The sequence below is a fragment of the Podarcis pityusensis genome, assembly GCF_964106645.2.
Source record: "Podarcis pityusensis genome assembly, chromosome: Z".
Classification (NCBI taxonomy): Eukaryota; Metazoa; Chordata; class Lepidosauria; order Squamata; family Lacertidae; genus Podarcis; species Podarcis pityusensis.
This window is the reverse complement of record NC_138044.1, coordinates 32,905,596-32,921,959: the sequence shown is the minus strand read 5'-3', so window position 1 is coordinate 32,921,959 and position 16,364 is coordinate 32,905,596. Positions and strand designations below refer to the sequence as shown.

General features: G+C 45.9%; 1 protein-coding gene across 2 annotated transcripts; it reads right to left on the bottom strand.

The window, feature by feature from the left end:
• Positions 1 to 4,649, bottom strand: RBMX2 (RNA binding motif protein X-linked 2). 2 transcript variants are annotated; one of them, XM_080990736.1, is made up of 6 exons: positions 4,552 to 4,649; positions 3,878 to 3,993; positions 3,712 to 3,763; positions 1,673 to 1,802; positions 1,139 to 1,333; positions 1 to 562 (listed from the first exon to the last, which is right to left on the bottom strand). In XM_080990736.1, the coding sequence occupies exons 1-6, from the start codon at positions 4,554 to 4,556 to the stop codon at positions 221 to 223; spliced, it is 840 nt and encodes a 279-aa protein (XP_080846862.1). In that variant the 5' UTR covers positions 4,557 to 4,649; the 3' UTR covers positions 1 to 220. The 2 variants fall into 2 exon arrangements, with proteins under 2 accessions (XP_080846862.1, XP_080846863.1); XM_080990737.1 differs by having other exon boundaries at positions 1 to 576; positions 1,156 to 1,333.
• Between the last annotated feature and the right edge of the window lie 11,715 nt (positions 4,650 to 16,364).

Below are 16,364 nucleotides of genomic sequence, written 5' to 3'. Positions count from 1 at the left end.
TTGTGATATATACAAATGACATGTGAAGACATGGTTTATTTATTTGCAAAATTCATTATTTCTATTTCTAAAACAATAAAAAGTTACTTAAAAACAAACGGAGGCCAACAACACACAACATTCACTCCACCAAGGATTCAGGGCTCCCTGCATGTCACAGGGTCAGGTGGGTCTGTGGTGGCTTGAAGACTCCTCCTTGCAGGGCTTTTCTTCTCTCCCATCACTCCCGGGATCTTCTGCTTTCTGTTGCTCGGGGCCTTTCTTTGGAAGTATCTACCTTCTTGTGCTTCTCACTGTGGATTGTTCTCTGTTCTTGCCTGTCCCTGTCTGTGGCTCTGTCTCGAGACCTCACTCTCACATGCTCATACTTAGACTCCTGTTCATGATGTGCCCTGCTTGCATGTTTGTGCCCAGATGTGCTACTCCAGGTCTGCTGACTTGCATTGACATGCCATTCATACCCTGGGTCTTCCTTCTCCACTTTGATCCTGGTTTTAGAAGGAGGCGAGTCTGCAAGCTGTTCCTCTTTCGCGCATTTTCGGTGCTCTCTCTTCTCTTTCTTCTTCTTGCTTTTCTCTTTAGATGAACAGCAAGACACAGAGGTCAAAAAGGTTTGCGACATCCCTACTAAAGGTCCTCATTATTTCTGCTCTTTCACCTAACCATTCCCAAATATTTAATCTCTCCAGGAAACTCTTCTTCCTAGTGTGTCATATGCCCTAACATTCCCAAGACACTCAGACACAAAACATTTTTAAATCCATCTTTCCCAAATTCAGTTCGCTCTTTTTATTCTTGGTATCAGTTCTGCCCTACTGCTGACCTTGCATTATACATTGTAAGGATCACGGGCAACAGTTTAAGAGAAATACACATAAAGACTAGCCATCTGTTTCAGTTCCTTCACCCTCACCTCCTCAAACCACCCGTTAAACAAAGGCTAGACAATCCTAGCAGGTATTCGACAACTATTCAGGTAAAAGGCATACTATAACTCAAGAAAGGCAGGGAACATGACATAACTTTAGACTTTCCAGCATGCTTTGTCACTGCCTTGCACACTAGTCATTTCTAGGAATCAAAAGCTGGCTCATATTTTTAGACTTGGAAGTTTCAAACAGATTTACAATTTTCAGACACACACATAGATGTTACCTTTTTTGTGTTTCTTTACTACCACCTCACTATCTTTTGAAGACTCTGGTGAACTTGGAGGTGTTTTAGCACCACATCCTTTTTCTCGGAGAGCTTTTGTTACATCATCAATATCCTCAGAGTCTTTCGGTGGGCGATAGTTAGCCACATGGTCCACACGAATTGTCCTTCCTTTAATCTGTGAACAGAGAATCATTACAATTATGGAACAAACACATCTAAACTGGCAACCTTGTTATCCTCCTCTTCTTTAGATTTAGGCAGAAGTGGCACCACAAAACATAAGCCTGGAGCAAAATAAGAACTAAACTCATAGAATGTTAAGATGCCTGACAAAATACTATGACTAGTCCTTTTAAGGGCTATTGAAAATGCTCAATTTCTGCAAACCTTTCCTAGAAGAGTCTGGTGACTCAATGCACCTTCCAGAGTGAGAACTTATCACAGCCTGACTCTAGTAGCTAAGTACAACAGAGAGGAATTCTAGACACGTTATGTCTCCAATTGCCAAACCAACCTTTATTCCATTAAAATTATCAACCGCAAGAATAGTGCTTCGCTGATCTTCATAGCAAATGAAACAGAAACCTTTGGATTTCCCTGTCTTTTTATCACGTACTAGATTTATGTTCACAATTTCCCCATACCTGAAAAGAAAAACAGAGATCAACAGAACTTAGGCTTCACACTGAAAACATGGAAGGATACAAGTCAAGCCAAGAAATATTAAGAAAACACAGGTGTAGGGTTTAATTTCTCAAGACAGAGAGGTGAGAAGAGTATAACCCTGCTTCAAAAATTGTACCCATGAATGTAACTGCCACACTGGGTCACATCAAGATCCATCTAGTATGGCATTCTGTTTGCAATGTATAAATCGCCAGCCAGGCTATTCCCTCACTTACAATGGGGGAAAGCCTCTCCCTGAAGTGAGAGATAGTTAGCAGAGACAAGAAGCCAGAATTTCAGAAGGGAGGGGCTGAATTGCAGTGATGGGTGAGATAAGCAAACAGGACAAAGATGTCCCTTTTCAGGCTGGAGTGTGGGGGTGTGGGGAGGCAAAGCACAAGGCAGGCAGTCTTGTTTTATGCTGCAGAGAGGGTCAGACATGATGTTTGCGGTCTCTTGGAATCTGAGGCTGCAGCAATGGGAGGAATAGGACCATCTTGTGATGCGAACACTCTGCAGTCCCTCCATCCAGACACAAGTTCTATATATGTGTAAATAAAACACATATCATAATGACACCACAGATTCTGCTGTGTCTCATTGTCTTCAAGAGGCTCACAGACCCTGGAAAGCACACCCGGGAGTCTCACACCACTCACGGAAACTGGGGTGGGTTGTAATGCTATTAATTAATGGACCTAACTCAGTCTTGTCCATTAATTTCATGTCCCATATCTAGAAAGCACGGGTCCAAGTGGTTTTCTGCTTGCCCTGCTCCTTTCCCAGGGTAAACACTCTCTTTTAATTCTAAATTGGAGAGAACATCAATCTGAAGAAACCCTGAATTGTGATCAAGCACTATAAAGAATGGCTTTTCCCAGGGGAAAGCAGCAGAACAAAAGGAAGTGTGGATAAGTCACATTGAATTTGATGGGGCTTACTTCTGAGTAGACTGCACCACAAATGTTTTTAAAGACTTCTGGGAAATGATATATAATGAACTGAAAAAAATGTTGAAAATAACTTTTCCTAAGAAACCAGAAGCTTTTCTTTTAGGTATTATAGGACCAGAGATCCCAATGGGCCAGACAAAACTATGTATGCGACCATGGCTGTGCACACTCTCTTAGCCCAGAAATGGAAAGATGGTACAACACCGACCAAAGTAGAGTGGTAGACAAAACTGATGAACTATGCTGAGATGGCAAAACTTACAGAAAAAAATAGAAACCAGGAAGGTCTTTAATAAAGAATGGGGAGTTTATAATTTATTTGAAAAGCTATTGTGATCAATTACATACTTTGGTAGGATTGACAGAAAATCTGTAGTAAAAATTTGAACTATGGATTGATAAAGATTTTATAAAAATAGTTGAGATAGAGATACAGAGGGGGGAAATCATTACATTAAGATCCACAATGTGGGGGAGGGAAGTCAAAAGGGATGCCTTCAAAGGAGTTCCGCAAAGAAATGGAATGTTGAATGGACAATAAATGCTGACAGTTAATCTCTCTTCACACCAGACCTGAGAAGAGTGCCTGAAAGGCTGCTCACAGACATTTATGTGTTTGGGAAATAACAGAGGAGCTGACTGTAAGGCAACAAGAGCAGCTAGCTATGTAAATGGATTAAAATGAATAGAAGGATGAGAAGATGATTAAATAAGAAGAATGAAGAAGGCAGCAACTGGAGGAATTGGACATATGTTTGCACAGGAGCAGGAAACCTAATTATTTGAAAAGATGTTTAAACAATTTGGATTGATTTGTTAAAATTTGGATAACTAATAAAAATTAAATACAAAAAAAATTATATGTTTATGTATTTAATTCATTTGTTTATGTTTTTTATGTAAAATACAAAATAGATCTCAATTTTTCACTTACTGTGAAAACACACAAATAATGTCGCCTTCTGTCAGCTCATAGGGAAGACCACCTAGAAGCAAAAAAAGGGGAGGAGGAAATAAGTACAATTCCCAGCAAAAGTCGCACAAACTGCTATACTTTCAGGGATCGCGCATCAGAGGCTGCTTCTGCGCTTGACACCCACCCACAAACACCCAGGCACTGTCGCTGTACTCAGCATGCCAGGAGACCTTCTCTTGTACACCAAGCTGTGCCTCGCGCTCATTCAGCTCGTTGATAAGCTTCACTTTGGTTAGTGGACTAGAGAAAAAGAGAGAAACAAAAGCCGTGTGAGTTCAGGACAGACTTCACATCCATTCTCACCACCCTGAAGGGTGTCCCAGCAATTCGCGCCAGCGTACATGGTCCTTCCGCAGCTTAAAAAAACCCCGTCCCCGTGAGGAAGAGAGAGGTAATTAGCCAAATATCACCCGGCGAGGCTCATGGCAGAATAAAGAGACTTGCATGTCGCCGATCTCGTCCTAGCACCACGCTATACTGAGGCATATTTAAGGCATAGCTGTCAACTTTTCCCTTTTCTTGCGAGGAATCCTATTCGGAATAAGGGAATTTCCCTTTAAAAAAGGGAAACGTTGACAGCTATGATTTAAAGACCCGAGAGGAATGCGTGGCGATCTTGCGCAAATTCAGACGTGCTCTTCTTCCGTGTCAGGGCGTCACACGTTTCAGGCTGGATCTCGGCTCTCGGAAAGACGATCTATAGGGCCGCGCGCTGACTCAAGAGAAGCCCCCTCGCTCGCCCAAACCTCCACACGCCATACCAAACCAAAACCTCCCTACCCCTGCCCGCTCACTTACTTCATGGGGGTTCTCTTCGTCTCTTGCGTGCAACCAGATAAAAAAACACCTTGCACAAGCCCGACTGGCCGCGCACGCGTAGTCCCGCCTCCTCCTGTCCCTGATAGGTCGCGCCTCCTGACGAGATGACCAATCCCGATGCTCCATCTCTCTCGGCCATGCTGTCCCAACCCGCCTTCTAGGAGCTCTACAACGCAATGGAACCATAGAGACAGAAATAGTGTAGAACGCATTCTGGACATCGCCGCTCAGAAATTTGAAAACCCGCCCAATGGCGTTGGTGGTGCCAAGCGGTGTCGCTCTAGCCTTTCACATCCCTGTGGTGAAAATTCTTCTGTCCTTCGTAATGGGAGGTTCCATTGGGTGGACCGGACTACGCTGGAGCGCGGGGCTTCGATTCCAATTGTCTGCGCTTTGATTAATAAATAATATGCATATATCCAAACTAAATGTCAATGCAATAAACATGTTTTAATGCTTTTAAATTTCATAAACCCTTTTTAAGATGCAGAAGGTTTGAATTCCCACGTGTTCAAACCCAAGGTGTTTAAAAATGTGGGTATCGGCGGACACGGGTGGCCGTGCTCCTCGTGTGTAAATTGTACAAGGGGCATCTTTCCTAGGCAGTGAGGCGGCCCCTCAGGGAAAGGCCCTGGAAAAGAGCGTCTGCTTTGCATAGAATTTAAAAAACAGTGGAGAATCAGGGTAGGTTATGTCATAGGTGTCAATTTTTCCCTTTTCTTGCAAGGAATCCTATTCGGAATAGGGGGATTTTCCTTTAAAAACGGAAAACGTTGACAGCTATGGGTTATGTTATTAATTGCCTTCCACATACGTTCCAAGGCAATGTACAAAGTATAAAAGAAACAAGTAGAAACAGTTACTACAGCACAAACAAAACAAAAGAGTTTAAAAACAATACAAAAATGGACACATACTCATCCAGCTGGAAACTGTTCTTAATACAGTACTGTACAGTTAATTTCTTATAACCCGTCACAGGACCATATGTGGCAGGAGGGTGGGTAAGAAATTAGTAATAATAGTAACAGTAATAATAGCATGTTGTTGTTTAGTCGTTTAGTCGTGTCCGACTCTTCGTGACCCCATGGACCAGAGCACGCCAGGCACTTCTGTCCTCCACTGCCTCCCGCAGTTTGATCAAACTCATGCTGGTAGCTTCAAGAACACCATCCAACCATCTCATTCTCCGTTGTCCCCTTCTCCTTGTGCCCTCCATCTTTCCCAACATCAGGGTCTTTTCCAGGGAGTCTTCTCTTCTCATGAGGTGGCCAAAGTATTGGAGCCTCAGCTTCAGGATCTGTCCTTCCAGTGAGCACTCAGGGCTGATTTCCTTCAGAATGGAGAGGTTTGATCTTCTTGCAGTCCATGGGACTCTCAAGAGTCTCCTCCAGCACCATAATTCAAAAGCATCAATTCTTCGGCGATCAGCCTTCTTTATGGTCCAGCTCTCACTTCCATACATCACTACTGGGAAAACCATGGCTTTTACTATACGGACCTTTGTTGGCAAGGTGATGTGTCTGCTTTTTAAGATGTTGTCTAGGTTTGCCATCGCCTTTCTCCCAAGGAGCAGGCGTCTTTTAATTTCGTGACTGCTGTCACCATCTGCAGTGATCATGGAGCCCAAGAAAGTAAAATCTCTCACTGCCTCCATTTCTTCCCCTTCTATTTGCCAGGAGGTGATGGGCCCAGTGGCCATGATCTTTGTTTTTTTGATGTTGAGCTTCAGACCATATTTTGCGCTCTCCTCTTTCACCCTCATTAAAAGGTTCTTTAATTCCTCTTCACTTTCTGCCATCAAGGTTGTGTCATCTGCATATCTGAGGTTGTTGATATTTCTTCCAGCAATCTTAATTCCGGCTTGGGATTCATCCAGCCCAGCCTTTCGCATGATGAATTCTGCATATAAGTTAAATAAGCAGGGAGACAATATACAGCCTTGCCGTACTCCTTTCCCAATTTTGAACCAATCAGTTGTTCCATATCCAGTTCTAACTGTAGCTTCTTGTCCCACATAGAGATTTCTCAGGAGACAGATGAGGTAATCAGGCACTCCCATTTCTTTAAGTGCTTGCCATAGTTTGCTGTGGTCAACACAGTCAAAGGCTTTTGCATAGTCAATGAAGCAGAAGTAGATGTCTTTCTGGAACTCTCTAGCTTTCTCCATAATCCAGCGCATGTTTGCAATTTGGTCTCTGGTTCCTCTGCCTCTTCTAAATCCAGCTTGCACTTCTGGGAGTTCTCGGTCCACATACTGCTTGAGCCTTCCTTGTAGAATTTTAAGCATAACCTTGCTAGCATGTGAAATGAGTGAAATTGTGCGGTAGTTGGAGCATTCTTTGGCACTGCCTTTCTTTGGGATTGGGATGTAGACTGATCTTCTCCAATCCTCTGGCCACTGCTGAGTTTTCCAAACTTGTTGGCATATTGAGTGTAGCACCTTAACAGCATCATCTTTTAAAATTTTAAACAGTTCAGCTGGAATATCATCACTTCCACTGGCCTTGTTATTTGCAGTGCTTTCTAAGGCCCATTTGACTTCACTCTCCAGCATAGTAATAATAGTTTCCAGTCAATTCAGCTACATGCATACCCTCCAACATTTCTCCCATTAAAATAGGGACGTCCTGTACCATAATAATAATTTTTTTATTTATACCCCACCTTCTGACTGGGTTGCCCCAGCCACTCTGGGTGGCTTCCAACATATAGAAAAACACAATACTGTAATACATTAAACATTTTTTTAAAAAAACATCCCTATACAATGCTGCCTTCAGGTGTCTTCTAAAGGTTGTATAGCTTTATCAGAATTCTAAGGTATCAAATATAGAATAAGTGGTCATAAATGCACAAGGTAACCACATATACCTACATATATAAACCACGTTTGAAATAGTACAGGAGAGCAATCCTGAAGCCATTTTGACTCTCCCAAAGTGACCTCAAATGTTCCTCTGCAATAGGAGGAAATAGGGAAAGCTTTCCAGTTGTATTTTCACTTGCAAATCCCATTAACAAAACTGCCTACAATAATAATAATAATAAATTTTATTTATATCCCGCCCTCCCCAGCCGAAGCCGGGCTCAGGGCGGCTAACAACAATAAAACAGTACAAAAGTACAGCACAAACAACACTCTAAAATCATTCATTATAAAATTAATTAATTCAGGCCACTGGCAACCATTGGGCCAGAGCTCCGCGAAGATTGCCGAGGGAGTGAGTCAGGCTGTGCCCTGGCCAAAGGCCTGGTGGAACAGCTCTGTCTTGCAGGCCCTGAGGAAAGATGTCAAGTCCCGCAGGGCCCTAGTCTCTTGTGACAGAGTGTTCCACCCGATCGGAGCCACAGCCGAAAAAGCCCTGGCTCTAGTTGAGGCCAGCCTAACCTCTCAGTGGCCTGGGACCTTCAAGATGTTTTTATTTGAAGACCGTAAGTTTCTCTGTGGGGCATACCAGGAGAGGCGGTCCCGTAGGTATGAGGGTCCTAGGCCGTATAGGGCTTTAAAGGTTAAAACCAGCACCTTAAACCTGATCCTGTACTCCACCGGGAGCCAGTGCAGCTGGTATAGCACTGGGTGAATGTGATCTCGCAGCGAAGACCCCGTAAGGAGTCTCGCTGCAGCATTCTGCACCCGCTGGAGTTTCTGGGTCAGTCTCAAGGGCAGCCCCACGTAGAGCGAGTTACAATAATCCAGTCTGGAGGTGACCGTCGCGTGGATCACAGTGGCTAGGTCAGGGCGAGAGAGGTAAGGAGCCAACTGCTTAGCTTGGTGGAGATGGAAAAATGCCGCTTTTGTTGTAGCTGCAATCTGCGCCTCCATGGAAAGGGAGGTGTCGAAGATTACACCCAAACTCTTAACGGACGGTGCTGGCACTAATTGCAACCCCGCAAGAGATGGGAGTTGCCCCCCCAATCCCATATCGTCCCGTCCCAGCCACAGGACCTCTGTCTTCGAAGGATTTAGCTTCAACCGGCTCCCACGTAACCATCCAGCCACAGCTTCCAAACATCTAGTCAGTGTGTCTGGGGCTGAGTCAGGATGGCCATCCATCAACAGATAGAGTTGGGTGTCATCAGCATACTGATGGCAACCCAGCCCAAAACTCCGGACAAGCTGGGCAAGGGGGCGCATAAAGATGTTGAAAAGCATCGGGGAGAGTATCGCACCCTGAGGTACTCCACACACCAAGGAGTGGCGCGATGACAATTCCCCCCCAAGCGCCACCCTCTGTCCCCGACGAGAGAGAAACGAGCGCAGCCATTGAAGGACTGTGCCCTGGACCCCCACGTCGGCAAGGCGGTGGTCCAGAAATTCGTGATCGACCATGTCGAAAGCTGCTGACAGATCTAGAAGAATCAGCAGCCCCGACCCACCTCGATCCAGCTGTCTACGAAGATCATCTGTTAGGGCAACCAGAGCCGTCTCGGTCCCATGACCAGCGCGGAAGCCGGACTGGAATGGATCCAGAGCCGATGTTTCATCCAGAAACCCACCAAGCTGTTCAGCAACCACTCTCTCAGTCACCTTACCCAGGAACGGAAGATTCGAAACCGGGCGGTAATTGGATAGATCTAAAGGATCTAATGATGTTTTCTTTAAGAGCAGGCGCACCACTGCCTCCTTGAGTTCCCCTGGGAATGTCCCCGTGCCAAGGGACAAATTGATGATATCCCCCAGAAGGGCCTGCACCTCGTCTGGACACGCTCTAATCAGCCAAGACGGGCACGGGTCGAGAGGACAGGTGGTGGGCTTTCCAGCTCGGAGGAGTCTGTCCACATCGGCTGGGGATATCCGGTTGAAGTGGTCCAATACTGGACCCGAGGACAGTCGAGGGGCCTCCAGTTCCTTTATTGTATCCTAATTGGCAGGGAGGTCATGGCGGAGCAACAAGACCTTCTCCGCAAAAAAGCTCGCAAATGCCTCACAGCTGTGTCAAATTGTCCCTCAAGGGATGTTAAAGACCTGATTATACTAAATAATTGCACCGGGCGAGAGCTAGCGGATGCAATGGAGGCCAAGAAGTAAGACTTCTTAGCAACCTTCACTGCCATCTCGTAGGTTTTCATAAAAGCCCTATAAGATGTTCTTGAGGCTCCGTCACGGGCACCCTGCCATACTCGCTCTAGCCGTCTGAGGTCCCGCATCATTTTCCGGAGCTCCTCGGTAAACCAGGGAGCCCGGTTTCTGCGGGGTCGCAGAGGGCGCTTAGGTGCGATCTCATCGATGGCTGCCAGGAGCTGGATATTCCAGCCCTCAACAAGCTCAGTCAATGAGTTGCCAGGGGGAGCAAGGTCCCGCAAGGCTTGGCAGAATCTGTCAGGGTCCATCAGCCTCTGCGGGCGAGCCCAAATCGGCTCGCCACCTAAGCAGGGTGGGGGTGGAAAGTCAATCCTGGCTTTCAGAGCGTAGTGATCAGACCATGGCACCTTCATCGAAGGAAACATGATCACATCTATACCTATGCCAAAGATCAAATCCAGCGTGTGGCCTGCTTGATGTGTGGGGCCCGAAACAAACTGGGAGAGCCCTAGTGTCACCATGGAAGACACCAGGTCCAAAGCCTGTGAGGAGGGAGTGGCATCAGCATGGATGTTGAAGTCCCCCAATACCAATAGGTTAGGGAACTCCAAGGCCCAGCTGGCCACCGCCTCCAATAGGCCTGACAGGGTGGCTGCTGGTGCGCTACGTGGCCGGTACACCAGCCAGACAGCCAAGCTCTCCTCGGAGCCCCACACTAGGCCAACACATTCAATGCCAGGGATCGATGGCGATGGTAGAGCCCTGAAAGGACAATCTTCCCGGATTAATAATGTCACCCCTCCCCCCCGGCCCACAGTCCGCGACTGGTGGAGGACGGAGAAACCCGGGGGCGCCATCTCTCGTAAGGTAACTGTTGCCCCTTCGCGCACCCAGGTCTCCGTCACACAAGCCAGTTCGACCCCCTGCGAGATAAAGAAATCTCGCAGGGTGGCGGTTTTGTTGCCTATAGACCTGGCATTGCACAGCACCAGTGACGGAGGTGAGTAATCCTTGCTCACCCTACCTTCGTCCCTCGGGATGAGGCGCAGATTGGAAGGGGTACGAGCATATCCATATCTTGATCCCCTTCGCCTATAACACCTGCCCCCACCGCCATACCTCCCTCGCCCCTCCACGGTAGCAATCCCAAGCCTCATAGTAGCCTCCATTGATGACAATTAATGTTATTCTTTCGCAGCCTAAAACAATAAAACCTTAAAACAAAAAAAAACAACCAAAAAACAAAAATAACCCAGAAAACAATAAAACAATACAAATAAAAACTGCAAAAATTACAAATTCATCAAAATCTAACAAATTCCCAAGCCCACCCAAACATCCATCCCACCCCCATATATAAAAAACCTAAAGGAAAGGGAGATTTTAAAACATGTTAAAAAGAACTCTGCACCCCTCCGGGTCCTCCTGGGCAGTAGCAGCATCAGTGGCAACAACCGTCCTTGTGAGGCCCCACCCTGGGCCAGATAGTAGGTGGCAGGAGCAGCCCTTGTGAGGCCTGTCAGGCCCCGCCCTGGGCCAGATGGTAAGTGGCAAGAGCAGGGCCCTCAGACACTCACACGGGGGAGCACTCACAATTCAGCCCCTCCCTTCTGAAATTAGGGTAAAGTTACCAGATTTTTTTCCCAATGGATTCCGGGATACTTTTCAACTTCAATGGATTTTGTATGGGGACTGATTTGTAAATCCAAGGACTGTCCTGGGAAACGGGGACGTCTGGTAACCTTATTTTAGGGTGGTCTTGGGCTAAGGGGTTGGTAATTTCAAAAGCCTTTAAAGGTTCCTGCACACTTTGTTCTGGGTCTCTATTACCTCCTTGCAAGGAGGGGAGGGAACTCTGTTGCAACAGAAAAATGAAGATCTGCCTTGCTTTCACTATCCTGCCTCCACCCATTCATCTCTGACTGATCATCTTCTTTGGTGAGTAAGATTGTCTTCCATGAACACTGACTTAACAGTGTGTTTGTAAGCAACTGTGTAGGTCAATTCTGGATCCACACGTCATTCCACAGTGGGGACATAAGTTTCCGGGCTTAGGGGACTCAGTCCCTTGCGGAGTTGGGCAGAAAAAGCCAACCACCCCTAGTTTCTATATCAATAGTTACTTATCACCTTGGCTTGGGGTCACATAACTCCATACCCTTCAGCATTTCTCTGATGAAAATAGGGACATTCTATCATATGCTCCAGCATTTCTTCGATGAAAATAGAGACTTCCTAAAGAAAAGAGAGACATTTCAGAGTAAAATCAGAAACTGGGATGGCTTATGTTAATCTGGGACTGTCCCTGGAAAACAGGGACACTTGGAGGGCCAGCTACATGTTGCATCCAGCTAGTAATTGTAGACTAGTAGCTTTTACTGGGTCATAGCCTGATCTAAGGTGGTGTGGGTAATGACAGCAGCACTAACCCCCCCCCCACTCCAATTATGGTATACTATAGTAATCAGAATAAGAAGTGGGTCCTTAAAGGCATGTTGGGTGGGTCTTGGGTCTGAAAAAGTTGAAGACTACTACTTTAACCAGATTGGAATAGGAGCATTGAAGACCTTGTCCTGCAATTTATGACACCAACAAACTGTGTTTTTATAGTTCGGCATCTTATTAACGATCTAAGCACTGTACAAATGTTTGTAAAAGAAACAACACTGTCCTGCTGGCTTAAAGAGCTCCTTTGGCATTTCTAGCTGGTGTGAGTAGGAAGGAAGCAAAGAGGTGTGAGCAACAGCGACCAGCCTCATAAAGAGCCAGCTAATTACTTTTCAGCAGGCAATGACATCACCAGTGCCTGATACGGTTGTTTTTTTTAATTCCTCTTTATTGATTTTTATTACACACAAAACAAGTTCATCACAAGTAAAAACAAAACACACAACAAAACTAACAAAAGAAAAAACAAAACAAAACAGAAGACCAAAACAACATATAACTAATTGACTTCCCTCCACCTCGGTTTTGGGTTATGTAACAAAGGATTTTCCCCCACAGTTTCTCTTTAAAATATCTGCACGTCGTAGGGTTATATTGAGCCTACTGTGATCTTTACATTTTTTAAATCTGCTTCGATATATATTATAAATTTGTTCCATTCCTTAATAAACTTTGTTTCTTTCTGATCTCTATTTTTTTGTGTCATTTTTGCCAATTCTATGTATTCGAATAATTTGCTTTGCCAATCTCTAATCGTTGGGATATTAGTTGAACCAGTGCCTGATAAGTGTTGGTCCATTTCTAAACATTTACCTCTCCCTTATAAACAACTACCACACTGGGCTTATTTGGCTTCTGGCCTATTGCAGTGTGGTATCAGGAACTAAAGCTGCAGGGGCTGAAAGATGCTCCTGAGATGCCTTTTCCCAGGACAACCTATCCTACACCCTCCCAGTGTTTGTATCAGGGCAGGTCCATTTGGTTATCAACAGGGAAGGTTGGTGTCCATTGGGACTGGTAGGATGGAAGGCTAGCAGGAGACCGAGGCAAAATGAATAGCAGATACAGAGCCAATAATAGGCAGAGCCAACCAATTATTGTTTTGTCCCCATCCTCCTTCCTTCCAACACTTAGACTGTGGAGGAGGAAGTTGACAGGCAATTCCACTCTTCTGACTGGTTTAAAATAGGCAGGCAGGCAGGTTGGGGCTAGCTGAGGGCAGACAGAGCTTGGTGGGGCCCATTTGGTCCAGAATTGCAGATATTTGACCATACAATACCTGTGCTTTGTCAGCCTCGCTGGCTCCCATTTAATCTCTGAGCCCAATTTAAGACGTTTTTAATATTTAAAGCTCAAGATACCCAGCTCTACCTCTCTTTTAAATCAGAACCAGTGAAGGCGGTGAAGGTCCTGTGTTAGTGTCTGGAGGCGGTTGGAGGATGGATGGCGGCTAACAGATTGAGGTTGAATCCTGACAAGACAGAAGTACTGTTTTTGGGGGACAGGAGGCGGGCAGGTGTGGAGGATTTCCTGGTCCTGAATGGGGTAACTGTGCCCCTGAAGGACCAGGTGCGCAGCCTGGGAGTCATTTTGGACTCACAGCTGTCCATGGAGGCACAGGTCAAATCTGTGTCCAGGGCAGCTGTTTACCAGCTCCATCTGGTACGTAGGCTGAGACCCTATCTGCCTGCGGACTGTCTCGCCAGAGTGGTGCATGCTCTGGTTATCTCCTGCTTGGACTACTGCCATGCGCTCTACGTGGGGCTACTTTTGAAGGTGACCCGGAAACTACAACTAATCCAGAATGCGGCAGCTAGACTGGTGACTGGGGGCGGCCGCCGAGACCATATAACACCGGTCTTGAAAGACCTACATTGGCTCCCAGTACGTTTCCGAGCACAATTCAAAGTGTTGGTGCTGACCTTTAAAGCCCTAAACTGCCTCGGTCCAGTATACTTGAAGGAGCGTCTCCACCCCCATCGTTCTGCCCGGACGCTGAGGTCCAGCGCTGAGGGCCTTCTGGCGGTTCCCTCATTGCGAGAAGCAAAGCTACAGGGAACCAGGCAGAGGGCCTTCTCGGTAGTGGCGCCTGCCCTGTGGAACGCCCTTCCAGCAGATGTCAAAGCGATAAACAACTACCTGACATTCAGAAGACATCTTAAGGCAGCCCTGTTCAGGGAAGTTTTTAACGTGTGATATTTTAGTGTATTTTTGGTTTCTATGGAAGCCGGCCAGAGTGGCTGGAGAGGCCCAGCCAGATGGGCGGGGTATAAATAATAAATTATTATTATTATTACCAAGAGTATTGGGACCAGGTTACCTGAATATCTGCCTTCCCTCATATGTACCTACTTAAACATTATGATCTCCTTCAGAGGTCCTGTTCTGAGTGACCTCGTCAAATGAAGTAAGCGGGGAACCACTATTGTAATCTTTCCCAACTTTGGGTCTCCATATATTGCTGGACTAAAGCTCCCGTTATCCCAGAAAGCATGGCTCGATGGGCAGAAATGTTGGGAACTGTGGTCCAACAACATCTGCGGACCCAAGGTTGGGAAAGGCTGCACCAGGGAGTGGCATCCTGGTTATGGTATAGCCTTCCCAGAAAGCTTTGTCTGGCACCCCATTATTCCTCACCATTGGCTATGCTGGCAGGTACTGATGGGAGTTGAGAGTCGAACACAATAGGAACACAAGAAGCTGCCTTATACTGAGACAGATCACTGGTCCAGCTAGCTCAATGTTGTCTACAGCAGGTATGGGGAACCTTTGTCCTTCCAGGTGTTGCTGAACTACAATTCCCATCATTCCCTAACTAATGACCATGCTTGCTGAGACCGATGGTTGCTGTAGTTCAGTAACATCTGGCCAAAGGCTCACTACACGTAGTTTACAGTAGCTGGCAGCACCTCTCCAGGTGTCAGACAGGGGCATTCCCAGTTCAACCTGGAGATGTTAACATTAAACCTGAGATCTTCTGCATGCAAAGTAGATGCTCTACCACAGAGCTATATACCCCATCCCCATATAGAGAGCAGCTTGTTCCCCATCTCTGCTCTAATCCACAAAAGCTGATGCATCAGTAAAATGTTTCACAAGATCCATGCGGACCCCATCAATTATGTGGTTCCTTCCCATGATGGTGTTTCTCCTCCCACAGAGAGCCGGACAGGTCTGAGAAGAACCACATTAATAATACACTCCTCAGAGATGACCTAGGCTAGTTTTATGCCTGATCAGAGAAATTTAAATGGGATTCCCCATCTCCATGAAGAAAGTATCACAATCCCCTCTATTTTTAATGTTCAGGTGGTGAGTGTCATTGCATATGTAACCAAAATAGTACTTCCTATGTGTGATAGGGAGGCATCAGCAGGATCAGGGTAACTCCAAGATTTACAAAGTACAAAACATTTTATTTTCTCTTTGTGAAAAAAGCCCCTAAAGGGGAAAACCATTGAGGACTCTGAGCATGATCAGATGCCACAGAATGCTAATTGACAGCTAGAGGCAGTGGGGTGGAAAATAAGGAAGGAGGGGGAATGGAATGGAGTATCCTGAGCAGGAGCAGTTCATAATGCAACATTCTCTTGCAGATTCTGTAGCAGGTTTGGATGGATTTGCTGGGATAGCTCAGTCAGTAAAGAATGAGACCTTTTAGTCTGAGGGTTGTGACTTTGAGCTCCATGTTGGGTAAAGGTTTCTGCATTGCAGAGGGTTAAACTAGATGATCCCTGTGGTCCTTTTCAACTCTACAGTCCTATGATTTTATGATATACTAATGCCAATTCAAGTCCTTTCATGCTTACAGCATTGGAGCCAAAACAACACAATCCTTGTACTGTACAAAAGAGAGACACCACTGGAGTTAGGCTAACCAGGAGTTTTGCAGATAGTTAAAAAAATGTGCAAGGGGAAACATTTCCCCATGCTGCATTGAGGAAGATGCTCAGTGCTAGAGCATGTGTCATGCATACAGTCTCAGGTTTAACCCCTGGCATCACCAGGTACGGTTTGTAGTGTACCCTGTCCAAAACTCTAGAGCTTGATGGACCAATTCATTCAACTCAGCATAAGGCAAAGTCCTGTGTTCTTATTCCTTCCTCCTGCCCTGCCCTACAAAATGCCAACCCCTGATAGCTATCTAGCTGTGTAAGTGGAGAAAATACAGACAACTAGGTAGACTGAAGTGGCTATTTTTAAATGTCCCCAAGGATAGAAGAGATGGCTGCTCAAGCATATCAATGGAGAAACTATGACATTTAATGTAGCTGGGTTTGGGCATCATTGTGTCATAGCAGCTCCTCCATCCCCTGGT

What these genes read in the sequence shown, in the direction of transcription:
- RBMX2 (XM_080990736.1), bottom strand. An exon ending in CAGTGCCTGGGTGTTTGTGG is followed by an intron (nt 3,764 to 3,877) that starts GTGGGTGTCAAG and finishes TTTTGCTTCTAG; the next exon opens with GTGGTCTTCCCTATGAGCTG. An exon ending in AAGGTAACATCTATGTGTGT is followed by an intron (nt 563 to 1,138) that starts GTCTGAAAATTG and finishes AAAAGCAAGAAG; the next exon opens with AAGAAAGAGAAGAGAGAGCA.